We start from the raw sequence: 13,013 nt of genomic DNA, 5'->3' as shown, positions 1-13,013 counted from the left end.
CCTCCAAGAGATCCCTGATTCTTAGAAACAAGGCAGGCTAGGGCCATTTTCTATGTGTACGTTTTCTCCTGGGTTCAAACCCAGAAAATATAGGACACACTAAGAGCCTCCACCGCAGCCATCCTCACCAACGCCTCCCCTGAATGGTCCTGTGAGCAAAGGACAACCAAAACAGCCCTCTACACCCAGCAAAGAACCTCTTGTTTGGTCTATGGCCATCCCAAAAGTCCTACCATGGGACACTGAAAATCTAATCATTTAAATAATTATGTATCAGATAAATGAGGCAATTTTAATTTTTGCTTTCAAAAGTTTCTGGGAGTAATACTGGCTTATGGCTATGACACACAGCAACAACAGCTGATTACTCCCAGGGGGAAATTCCTTGCCGGTCTGAACATTCCTTCTCCTCCTCTGGCATAAGGCCCAGGCGCCTCGACCCTCACCAGAGTCTCTCAATCAAAGTCCTAGCCAAGGATGGACTGACCTGTAAGTATATGCATCCCTACCAGGGATTACAATTAATTCTATTTCCTCGCATCTCATTTTCCAGGAGAGGCTGTCCATTCTAGCTGGCCACCTGGGACCTTCTCATTTTAATCCATACAGCAGGGTGTTGTGGCAATGTATCTTCTTATCCTTGGAAATACAAAGGCCATTCTTAGAGATTAAAAATGAAAACCAATAATAATAATATATCCTTTAATGATCAAAGTAGGGTGATCAGGCCACTCCAAGGGAAGAGCACAACTTGCTACACTTTGGGGTAGATGTATGATAAAATCTTCCTTTCCTTGTGTTGATGTTCTGGTACCTTCCTTCAAACCCTTGCATCAAGAGGGCCCAGGAGAAGGGCAAGCAAGTTTGAAGAGTTCTCCTCAAATTGGATATGATCTTTTCCTGATTAAGGATCTAAGTTCTGCCTGGGGCTGGCAAGACTTCTTTTATCATGATGTGGAGAAATAGTAGTGAGTGTTAAAAGGGTGATGTGTCAGAAGGACTACTGGAGTTTGGGTAAGGCCCTAAGAAGGTTCAGGATGATTCCGTATCCTCATTCAACGTCCTTCTACTTCTTAAAGATCTCCCATCTCACTGGCTCCAGAGACCAAACAAAAGTTCTCTCTGCATTTCAGAAACTCCACTCCCAACTCTAAGAACTGGGGATTTGGAATGGCCCCCCTGGGATGGACTCCATCTGGCCTTTTCCTACCCAGAAGACACATTCCTTTACCAAACCCACTCTCTCCAGTGGCTTAGATCGTCTTCCTTGACTAAAGTTGCTTTTTCAACAACAACAACAACCTCATCATGAGTAAATGATGATGGCAACCAACCGGGTGACCTGGGGATATTGGTACTGGCTGTTAAGATGGCTCACACAGCATTCTATAATGGTCCCTACAGCCCACACATGGCCAACAGTCTCTCTCTCAAATCTGGAGAGACCAGGACTCCCTGACTCATCCTGGCATTCAAAGCTACAGCTCAAAGTGAAGGAATTAAGAGCCTGACTTGCTTATAACCACCAAAAGAGGTTTAACAAGATCAAAAATGCTCTGCCCTTGCTAATAAACAATGTGCTCTTAGGGCACAGAGAAACAATAGGACTTTAGGCACTAAAAAGTGACACTTCACCCAGATCCAGCCTGGGCAAAGACCAGAGAGAAAGGGGGTGGGAAATAAGACATTCCCAGCCCTTATTGGGTCCAAACCCTACACAACTCAGAGGAAGATGCAGGGGCTGGCCAAAGAGAATACCCTTCAAAACACAGGTCCTGCGGAGCCTGTGGAGACAAATCCCAGGCCTACAAGTACAGCCTTCCTAGCTTCCCTACAGTCCATCTGACTCTTTAGTTTATGGCCCATAGAAAGTGAGTGGCCTTCTGTGGTAGAGTTTAGATTGGGCGCCTTCTCCCCCGGATGCTTCCTTGTTCACAAGAGAACACCTGGGGAAGCAAGGGGTAGGAAAGAAATGATTACCTTTTATTTTGGAGAAAAATCAAAATGGGATTAGGGAATGAAGCACCTTAGCAATGCCCCCTTGAGACTTCTTTTCATGACCCCAGGGCCTTCACAAGCTTAACTTTGGCTCAACAACATTTCCCTTCTAAGAGCTAAGGACAGCAAGGGAAAGGATAGGGGCGGGGAGGGGCAGGGGGCGGAGAAGAGGAGGACCAGGGGAGGTTGGTGCTGAGAGGTGGTCCCTGCCTCCTCGGTCCCTCCACCAAAAGTAAATATTCTCTCCGGCCAGTATAGGAGACGGTCCCGCTCCTTCTCCCTGGTACATAGGCATTCTCTCTTTTTAAAATCTGTATATAATATATATATATATATTTATATTCTGTATATATATATATTTATATATATATTTATATGGTCTATGTACATGTATTGCACAGGCCTCTTGCAGCCACCCCAGTTCCTGCCTTGTCAATGATAGCGGTTCCTCTTCTCTTCACTGTCTGATGTGTAGTCCCGGGACCTGATGCCATTCTGAAGATTGATGAGCGAGTCTTTCATCTGTAAGATAGAGAAACCCCACCCCAACCATGGGTTTGTGACCTCAGCAAGCTTCTCCAGAGAGCGGCACAAATAAAACCTACATTTGTCTCAGACAAAGCCAGGGAGGTATAGAGGGTGGGGCTCCCATGGTTCTCAGGGGCAATACTTCAGGCACAAAGGAGACAGGCAATCTCTCAAAGGGAACCCTGAGGTAAGGTTTCCTGTGTCTCAATCACTTGTGGGCCTGTGTTAATGAATCAAAGACCCTCTCAAAGCATTCAAGACCTCTTCTCAAAGATTTATTCTGAGCTTGTGAAGGAGCCACATAGATCACATTTCTCTGTCCTAGCTTCTCAATTACCACACACTATGGCTTTTGACTGCAACCCTCTTTAATTACTTTGTTGCTGGGACTGGAACAGTGTTTTATCCTTCTCTTACACAATCAGGGGTACTAACCATTGAACCAAGTTGGTACCCGTATTACTGAACCAAGGAGTGAAATCTGAATGGGATGGTTCCAGTTATAGAATCCTAAATAGTCATCATATCACAACACACTTTAATATTGTCTCTAAACTGCTTTTTTCTTTCTTTCTTTAACTATTTCATAGGTAAATGGTTATGGATTTTGAGAACCTGTGGTCTCTGCCGAATCTACCACTTTCTTCTCTCTGGCTCTTCTACTTCCTTTGCTCAATAGGGATGAGGAGTCTATTACTGTTGTTCTTAAAAGTTACCTTTAAAAAGGGAATTAAACAAAATAGCTATCTTAATGCTTGTGGGGTAGAATCTACCATGCTATAAATCTGACAGCCTGGCTTCAACTGGTGCTCTAGGATAAGCCACAAGGTCTGTTTGAACTGCAAGGATGGAGGTTCCAACTCACCAGCCACTCCTTGGAAACCCTATATAGAGTCACTATGAGTTGGAACCAACTCGACAGCACTTAACAACAACAACCCTGAAATAGAATTTTAGACTTGGAAGAGACCTTTGTATCATCAAGTCCAACTGCCCTCATTTGAATCATAAGTTTCTTATCCAAAATCTTCTATAGTCATCCCTTAATCACATTCAATGATGGATTTTTAGACTTCTAAAGTAGCCCATTTCATTGCTGTATATTTCAAACCTAAAACAGTCTGTGTTTTCAAGATTCAAAAATCCAGTTCCCTTTAATATTTACTTTAGTTAGGCCTATGAAGTTTTACAGTCAGTTTAACTCTTCTCCTTACCTACTGAGCCTCCGAAAACTATGCTGACTGCCCTAATACCTGTCTTTACTTTCTCAGAATACAGCTTCGAGCCTGTCAACTCTTCTTGATGTGATGGGGATTTAAATTCCTCGCTATACTGGCTAAAACAACGTCCTACTTAAATATGGCTCCAAAGCTAACATAATACATACTCTAAACATATTAAAATGGACCCTGATGGCTGTATTAACTAACACTACCTCTCCTCATTTTAGCAGTGAGATCAAAACAAAGAGAGGAAATAAAATTTAGTAACAGTGAGCACCTCCCATATACCATTAAACCCTGACAGCACTCTGATGAGGCAACAATCCCTAGTTAATAAATGAAGCTCTCTGAGATTACATTCTTTGCTCATGGAGTGGATTACACATCAGGCTGTTAACTGAAAGATTGGTGGTTTGTACCCAACCCACAAGTTGCTCCACAGAAGAAAGATGAAGCAGTTTGGGTGTGTAAAGGTTTGGAAAACCCTATGAACAGTATTACTCTTTCCCATGGGGTCACTATGAGTCAGAGAGACTTGCCGGCGGCAGATTTTCTGGTTTGACCACGTGTTCATAAAGCTAATAAGTGGCAGGCTGAGATTCCATTTCAGGGCGGGCTGACTGAAAGTCCTCAGGAGGGCATCACTTCAGGAAAAGAAACCTTAAAGTAACAGGACAAAATCTATTCCTCATCTTCCTAATGATCTTACATAGCAACCATATGATAGTGCTTTATATAAAATGTTAAATTCTTCTAGGGAAGGAGGGATTCCCTGGCCATCAATTAAAAAAAACTAACTATTGATTATGCCTTAGATGTTCTTAAATAGCTGGATCTGGTTTTCCAGAGGAGTGAAAGCAGCTTCATTATAAAGAAGATGTTATAACTGGAAGACACTGTGCAGTCACTTGTTTGCTTTCCTAGATTACCACACTATAGTGCCTTTGGAGGGTGTGTGTGTGTGTATGTCTGTATGTGTGTGTGTGCTGTGAAGAGAAGAGGTGACAGAGATCAAAAGGAATTAGAAGGTATGCCCTGGTAGTACAGGGGGTTACAAGTTGGGCTGTGAACCACAAGGTCAGCAGTTTGAATCTACCAGCTGCTCCATGGGAGAACGAAGAGGCTTTCTGCTCCTGTACAGATTTACAGCCTAGGAAACCCTGTACAGCGTTGCTATGAGTCAGGATCAACTTCACAGCATACCACCATCACTGCCCTCCGGGAAGACTAATCTCTGTAAAACGGGGTAGGGGACTGTCTCTTTAGATGCCTGCTGAAAGTGCCATGGATTAGCAAAAAAGTGGGGGAGGGAATTCTTTCTTTCTTCCATCTAACTTAGAGCTTTCTTATTGCAAACCCAGAGTGTTATTTCATTGCTTTGATCTGAGGAATCATTGTTGTTAAGTGCCATCGAGTTGGTTCTGACTCATAGCGGCCCTGAATAGGGTTCCTGAGGAGAGGCTAGTGAGCTTGAACCACCGATACTGCAGTTCAAACCGACCTTGCAGTCCAGCACATTAACTAATCCACAATGCCACACCAGGGCTCCGATTTTGGGAATACAGCTATGTATTTCAACAGTTCATTTGATACCTTTAGAGTTAGAGCAATGGGTGTCTGGGAGAAGGATAAGTGGAAGGATTAGGGTTGCTGGGTAGTATGGGTGGTGATCCTTCTCAGATCACAGGGCATGGAAAGAAGGTGGGGCAGCTCACCTGATCAAGCAACATCACTGAGGACTTGATGATTTCCCTCCATTTGTGGAGCTCAGTATCGTGGTACTTCTGCTGAGACTCTAAGAGCTGGGCCCACTCTGTCTGGGACTGGGGTAACCTGTGGGGCAGAAGATGGGGCACTCCAGCCGCTGGAGCTATGCTCAGCGAATTGTCCTGTGCTCCCAGACCCCTAAAGGACAGAGAGTCACATCAGAGCACTGTGCCCTGTGCCCACTGCCCTTGGTTCTCCTGCCCCCAAATCAGAAGTGAACTGAAAACATAAGAGACTGCCAGAGCTGACTGATCAGCTTGTGGTGGTGGTGGTGGTGGTTGGGGGGTGGGGGGTAAGAGGAATTTTCTCCAGCTTTGGGAAGAAATGGTGGTGGGGGGTGGGGTGGGGGATGGGGCAGGAGTCAGGGCACAGCACTGAGGAGGCTAAGGTGGTGGCAAGGGGAAGAAGCCAGGGTTACCTTTCCTGTAGCCTCAGACCCTGCCAGGCAGTGAGGGTCTGGGTGGTGTATTCCAACATCCAGAGCTTGTAAAACAGCATCATGTTAAGGACGACCAGCAGCACCAGACTAGGAAGGACACAAAGGAACAAATCAACACCAGTGAGCTGCAACCTGGAAGAGCCTCCTCCCTTGAAGAGCCAGCTCTGACCCACCCGAGAAGCTGCGGTTCCTGACTGTTGGGTCATCAGAAGCATTGCAATGGGTGAGGGATACAGAGGGAGGTCACATGAGGGAAGAACGGGGAGGAAGAGAGAGAGAGGGAGGCACTCTAATCTGGAGGGGCCAGGACACAGCTGTGGAGTCGTGGAGAGGGTGTGAAGGTGGGGGAAGAAGCTGGAGAGGAGACACACACAGAAGTCACCCAGAATCTGGGAACCAGGGGAAAAAGAGGTAAGATGGAGAGGAAAAGAGATGAGGGGGGCAAAAGAAGTAATTATAGAGCCAGTACCTGAAACAGATCCTAGTGGGAGCAAGGAAGAAAAACGGGGAGGAGGCAGAGGTTAAAACAGAGGAGAGTAGGAATGTGCGGAAGGAGTAAATCTGAGAAAGAAAGGGAGCATATAGGAGAAAGAGACACTACAGGCCAAGATACAATGAATAAGGAGAGCTGGCTAGGGAGGAGCAAGAAAACACACCTATAAACAACTTCTTAAAGCTACATGGGTCCCAAAGCTGGAGAAAATCCCTCTTACCAGCCCAACTTCTGGATGCAAGAGAGAAAGATTCAGGGAGAAATCCCAAAGGGACCCATAGCTCAGACCTTGATGCTAACAGAGCTTCCCTAAAACTGCAAAGTCGCATTAGCCTGTGCCTTCCGTTGTTATGAACAGACACCAAGGCACATTACCACCACCTGTTGTCATGCAGGGTGTAAAGGAGAAGCTGCTACCTCCAGAGTCTGGGAGATGCAGGATTATTCAGGGACTGGAAAACCCAGTGTGGAAGGGAGACTCACTAAGTGTCTGGGACACTCTCTCCTTCTCTTGGCATCAGTGGTGGTGGTGGTGTGCCATGGAGTTGGTTCTGACTCCTAGCAACCATTTATAGGGTTTCCAAGGCTGTAAATCTTTATGAGAGTAGAAAACCTCATATTTCTCCCACAGAACTGCTGGTAGTTTTGAACTGCTGACCTTGAGGTTAGCAGCCTGTCTCATAACCACTATGCTACCAGAGCTCGGTTCAAAGATCACTTTATAATGGAAATTGATGGAATGGCGACATGAGGACCCAAGGTAAGGAGAGGTTCCAGTGTCACAGAGAACTGGATACAAACCCTGGCTTATCATTAAGTTTCTTAGCTTTTGGTCAAGCTTCTTAACGTCTCTAAGTCTCAGTTTCCTCAGCTACCTACTAGAGCTGTTACATGGTTAAAAAGAATGTGCCTGGTCAAGGATGCACACAGCAGGCCCTCTACAAGGGGTAGTTATCATTGTGAAAGGAGGAGGACAGATACACACTGGAAAAGAGAAAGCAACAAGCATGGGGAATAAAGCAGCCAAGAAAGCGTGTTCCATAACTTAGACCCTTCAAACTGTGTGTGCGTGTAACACAATTTGCCTTATTTATGTATCTGGCATTATGATAAAGCAAAGTTCCTTAAATTGACAGCCAAAACCCCCCGGGTTTTGTTCTTGGGGGTCTTCAAGTTCTCTATGAGACTATTTTCAAGTCTGTACTGAATTTCAGTGGTACTGTCTTTAATTGTATAAACTCGTGCTGCACACGATCTTAGCACCTGTGTTTGGGCTGATGTTGTGTGTCATCCTGCCTGTGATACCAAGGTTGAGGGACACCGTGTGTGTTGTGTGGTGAAGGAACACAGAGGTCTGAGGAAGGAAAAGCAGTGGAAGGCTGGGGTCACCAGCTGGGCAGCCCATGGTGGTAAGGGGGCTACTATCCGTGCCCCTACAGGCATCAGCAGATCACTGTCTGGGCTCTGTTGTGTTTTCTATTCACACTCTGCCTTCTGCTTGCATCATCTCATTCATATGCAGAGCTTTATTGCTACCAATAATTCTTTTAAATGCTTGCTGTTATAGTTGCTGTCAGATGCCATCGAGTCCATTCCAACTCACAGCGACCCTGTACAGGGTTTCTGAGGAGTGGCTGGTGGGTTGGAACTGCCGACCTTTTGGTTAGCAGTCCTGTGCTTATCCTAAAGTGCCCGCAGTAAGCTTCAGCCTAAACTTCTCTCCTAAGCGCCAGGTGTGAATTTCTCGAGGTCTATTTGTCACCTCCACCTGGATAACATAGTGACTCAAACACAGTGTATCTGGAACTGACGTGTCTTTTCCTTTGACAGTTGTTCTTAGACGATGGTTAGAAAGTACTCATGTTTAATCTTTTCTTACTACATTTCGCTAGCTCTCAGGTTTCTGTTCATCACACAATCATTTTGTTGTTGTTAAGTACGGTCGAGTCAGTTCCGACTCATAGCGACCCTGTATAGGGTTTCCAAAGAGTGGCTGGTGAACCGCCGAACTGATGGTTCAAACCGACTTTGCAGTTCAGCGCATTAACACACAGTGCCACATTAGGACTCCATGTTCACCTTCCTTAGCTATACAACCAGATGTGGGATTAACATATCTTTACCTTCTAAAACATCTCAGCTCTACTTTCTCATCTCAGCCTGATAGCTATTCTCCTCTAAAACCAACCAGTCTGTCAAGTCAACTCCGAGTCACGGAGCCCCATGAGTGTCAGAGTAGAACTGTGCTCCACTGGGCCTTTCTTCCAAGATAGCTCTGGGCAGACTCAGGCCTCCATCCAGCTGGTTAACAGTAAGTGCATGAATCATTCATTTCACCCAGGGACTCTCACCTAGATAACTGCTGCCCGTTCCAACAGACCTCCAGCCTCCAATTACCAATTACTGCTACAGTAATTCTGTTTTTAATGTAAATCCAATCATGTCATTCATTTTGGTGTTTCCTGAGGGTAAGGCTGTGCCCCAAGCCTCTGCTTCTCTCAGAATGCTTTGGTGACAGCTGGTTTTTTGAGTGAACTTGAGGAAGCCTCCATTTGCAGAAGCGCGTCAGGATGTTAGGCAGTGGCCCCGGTGGTTGTGATCACAGCAAGTTGGCCCAAAGGGAAGAGCTGTCTGTAGTCAGCTGAAAATGATGTAGAAATGTCCCAAGCAGGCTGTGACCTGGACTTATGGCCACAGTCATAGAGTGGAGACATATGTGCTCTCAGCTTACACCTTTTTTACTTTGGACTGCGCCTTTCTTCCTAGCCTAGAAGCACCCTTGTGTGACAATTGTTGAACCTGCTGTTTTGTAATGCTATGGCAATTATTAGAAACTTGGTCCTGCACTGCAGTCATTGGCTTTGTCTCGCCACCCTGACACCCTGTGGGTTCTGGGAATGCACTGCGCACACACAGGATAGCTCTTGTAAATGACTGTGCAAATTCCTAACGCGCTCTGTAGCATTTCCATTCTAGAATGCATCCCACTGTGCCATCATTCTGAATTTCCTGTCTCACCCACTTGAAACTGAACTCCTGAGAGACTAATGGATCCTGCAGCAGTTTCTTCTGAAGCCTGAAGGCTTCACATACAGTGTTTGCTGAATAAAGCAGAGAAGAGGAGGCAAGGAGGCCGAGAGAGACTAGAGAACAGATGTCAATAAGTCAGGTGCTCCATCCACCCCAAGTGATGAGGGCTGGGCCCCAGGCATGAGAAGGGAGGTGGTGGGCAGGGTAGGAGGAGAGTCTGGTGTCCCTTACACACAACTGATAACCAGCAGCAGCTTGGACACACTCTGCAGGTGAAAACCATTGGAGGTGTCCTCAGGGATGTGCCGTGTCTGTGTGGAACCTGTGGGGAGAACAAAGACACCATCACCATTGTGGTCTACAAATCCACCAACTACTGACATTATGCTGGTCACACAGATGTCAGCAAATGACCAAGACATGCCCCTGATATTGTTACTAAAACAGTATGATAGACAAACTCAACCCTCCAAAATCAGAAGGATTTTGAGGAAGGACAAGGCTGAGCCAGGCAAGGTGAACATTTAAGAGTTACTGGACAAATGAGAAAAGCAACAAACCTATGTAGCTAGGACAAATGGATGCACGGCACAGTGATCTGCAGTTATGCAAGGGGCAACAGCACTGGACTAGGACCAGAAAGCCCATAACCAGCTATGTGATACTGGGCAAATCTCCTAACTCCACTGAGAGTCCGTTTTCTCTTGTGTATGAAAAGGGGGCTGGAGTGAATCCTTTATTCAAATGCATATAGAAAACACCTAACATGGCAGTGCTTGGATTGAAGTTGGGGAAAAGGACACAGAACTGACACACTTCTCTTCCTTGTCCCCATCCAGCTCCAAAGAGCCCCCAGGGATGTGCAGAGCCCAGTTTGAAAAACATTGCATCCCTTCATCTTTAAGGTCCCTACAGCCCCCACAATGAGCAAAGTCATGACTAAACTGGAACATGGTTTACATCTCATACACGGCAGGAGGCTGTGAATGACTGGGTGGGAAGGGAAAGAGATAGTCAGGGAGTCTACTGCCTGGTGGGCTCGTGGGACCAGGTGAGGTGGAGCTCCTGTGCATCTCCTGATCTTTGTGTTAGGAGGTAGTCTCCTCTGGAGCCTGGGCTCAGCCTCTCCCTGGTGCACGTCGCAAGAACCTGGAGCGTGTGAACCTGAGCCTAACGCAGGTAGCCATGGAGCACTGGCAACATGGAGGCATGAATCCAAAGCTCTGTATACACAGAATACATAGCAAGGGCTAGAGAACTTAACGGGTAATGAAAAGCTGATTGAGCATCGGAGTAGGGGGTGGCTCACAGTCACTGAGTCATGTGCAAATTATATTTAAACCATACTCAAGGTGCAAAATGACTGTGCATACATGTACTTTAGTACAGGTATGAAGTTCCAGGCCAGAGCCCTAATCAAATCCCCACCTGGCACACACCTGCCACATGTTTGATCCTGTGGCCCACTTCTTCATCAGTGGGGGTGGTGACGGGGCTCATCACCTCTTCTAAGTGAGGTACCCGCAGGTGCCCATGGGGACGCTTCCTCCTCCGAACCGTTGGGGGCTTATTGGCCTTCTCCTTGGGAGACTGTCTGTGCATCTCAGCCAAGTAGGTATTCTCTGTTTTGGTCAGCTCACTCTCTGTTGGAATCAAGGTCATGTCAGAGGCCATCTTCGCTTACCCGCAGCCCAACTGGTTGGCCTTCAGAGGAAAAGCTCTCTGCTTTCACCAAGTTCTCTAAGGAAATCATTTCCCCAGACATGGATCTGGAAAACTGGCAGGGAGGGCAGAGGCCCTCAAGGATGTTCTTGAGCCTCAGGAAACCTCTCTGGGACCCAGTTCAGCCTCCTCTCTGGGTTGTTCAAAATTGTGTAGAGTCACATGTTCCCAACATCACACACTTGCTAATAGATGCATTCACAAGCTATTTGCAGAATCTCCCTATGATACTGTTATCAACACTGTTATCACTAGATCTGTGGCTCTTAATGTCAGTTTGTTTTTTGAGGGGAAGGGATCATGGATCCCAAAGGAGTTTCATAAAAGCTACATATATATTCTCTAGGAAATTGTACATGTTTACATGTACCCTAAATTTTGTATTCATTTCTGGGGCAGGCTAAATCCCATGAAGCCAATTCAATGTCTTCTCTCTAGGTCTCCCATTCCCCTGAATGGGGACAGCTCTACAGTGTTCTCCAGTCCTATCAGCAGTGATGATTGTAGGGCATACCTAAATGCCGGAAGTAGTCCTCTAGCCCACTCCAGAAGTTCTTCTCAATAAAAGATTTCACTAGCCCCCAGGGCTGTTTTCGATATCGAAGCTCTGTAGAGACCCTGAGGAACAAGTCAGAAACAAGATCAGCCATTTCCTGGGAAGACTCTCTTCTACCAAGAAACAGGAAATTTGGGTTTAGGGACAAAACGCCTTCCTATGTGTCTGTTGTTTAACGGCGCTATAACAGAAATACCGCAAGTGGATGGTTTTAACGAACACAAACTTATCCTCTCATAGTTTAGGAAGCTGGAAGTTCGAATTCAGAGCAACAGCTGGTTCTGGGTGAAGGTCCTTGTCATCAGTCTTCCCCTGGGTCTAGGAGTTTCCCAGCATAGGTACCCTGGGCCTAAAGGACATGCTCCACTCCTGGCTGTTTCTGCTTGGAGGCAGTAGGTCCCTCTCCCTGCTCGGTTCTCTCTCCTTTAATCTTGTATAAAAGGGGATGCAGGCCAGGGAAACCCCTTAATTTGGATTAAAGGTGTGATCTGGTTAAGGATGTTACATTCCCCCCTTAAACTCCACCACACCATGACATAACTGCCAAGCCACTGAGAATCATTTCCCAGCTAATTTGACACTTAATTTGCAGGGAAACAATTCAATCCATGCATAACACAGGGTAAAAAGTCCTTTCACATCCATAATGCTACCGTCTCACCCTGGCTTACCCACTCAGGTCGGAGGAGCTAGTGGGTTGATTCCCATTTTATAGGTTAGAAAACGGGTTTAGAGTATTTCAGCAGAGCAAAGACTAAAAGCAAGGGCTTCTGATCCCAAGACAAAGTCCTTCTCCTGATATTACACTGCCTCCATCCAGCAGGGGTCCAGGTGGTCCAAGCAGCCCGCCAGCCATCCATCCAGCCTGAAGTCTGTCAGTTGGGTCTGAAAGGGGAGCAACATGACCCACCCTTTTGGCAATGTTTCTCTCTCCTTCTTCAGAGGAACTGAGTCTGATGTAGTGCGGTACGATCAGCACTGGACTGTTGTTAACCACAAGGTTGGCAGTTCAAGTCTACCAACCGCTCCATGAAAACCCTATATAGGGTCGCTGTGAGTCAGAATTGACTTGACGGCATTTAACAATAATAACAGACTCTAGGACTTCATCACTGTCACATGGAAGAGCATCATTTGCTGTCTACCCTGGCTCCTACCTCTCCACTAAGGCCCAAACTTTGCCAGCTCTAATTCTTTTCCAAGTATTCGCTCTCCCAATCATTGGTCACTCTACAGCCCACATCCATCACAGTCTCA

General features: G+C 46.2%; 1 protein-coding gene across 3 annotated transcripts in view; it reads right to left on the bottom strand.

The window, feature by feature from the left end:
- Nucleotides 1-1,372: 1,372 nt before the first annotated feature.
- GRAMD1B (GRAM domain containing 1B) overlaps nt 1,373-13,013 on the bottom strand; it is a 130,556-nt gene continuing 118,915 nt past the window's right edge. For all 3 annotated transcript variants that reach the window (XM_006833930.1, XM_006833931.1, XM_006833932.1), the window contains 7 exons: nt 11,715-11,818; nt 10,918-11,121; nt 9,710-9,800; nt 6,425-6,436; nt 5,935-6,042; nt 5,465-5,582; nt 1,373-2,520 (listed from right to left, as the gene is read on the bottom strand). In XM_006833930.1, coding sequence (XP_006833993.1) covers nt 2,431-2,520; nt 5,465-5,582; nt 5,935-6,042; nt 6,425-6,436; nt 9,710-9,800; nt 10,918-11,121; nt 11,715-11,818 — 727 coding nt within the window. In that variant the 3' untranslated portion in view covers nt 1,373-2,430. The remainder of the gene's footprint in view (nt 2,521-5,464; nt 5,583-5,934; nt 6,043-6,424; nt 6,437-9,709; nt 9,801-10,917; nt 11,122-11,714; nt 11,819-13,013) is intronic.

This window comes from Chrysochloris asiatica, unplaced genomic scaffold (genome assembly GCF_000296735.1).
Source record: "Chrysochloris asiatica unplaced genomic scaffold, ChrAsi1.0 scaffold00008, whole genome shotgun sequence".
Taxonomy (NCBI): Eukaryota; Metazoa; Chordata; class Mammalia; order Afrosoricida; family Chrysochloridae; genus Chrysochloris; species Chrysochloris asiatica.
Note: the sequence above shows the minus strand (reverse complement) of the source record. Positions and strands in the feature narration are given on the sequence as shown.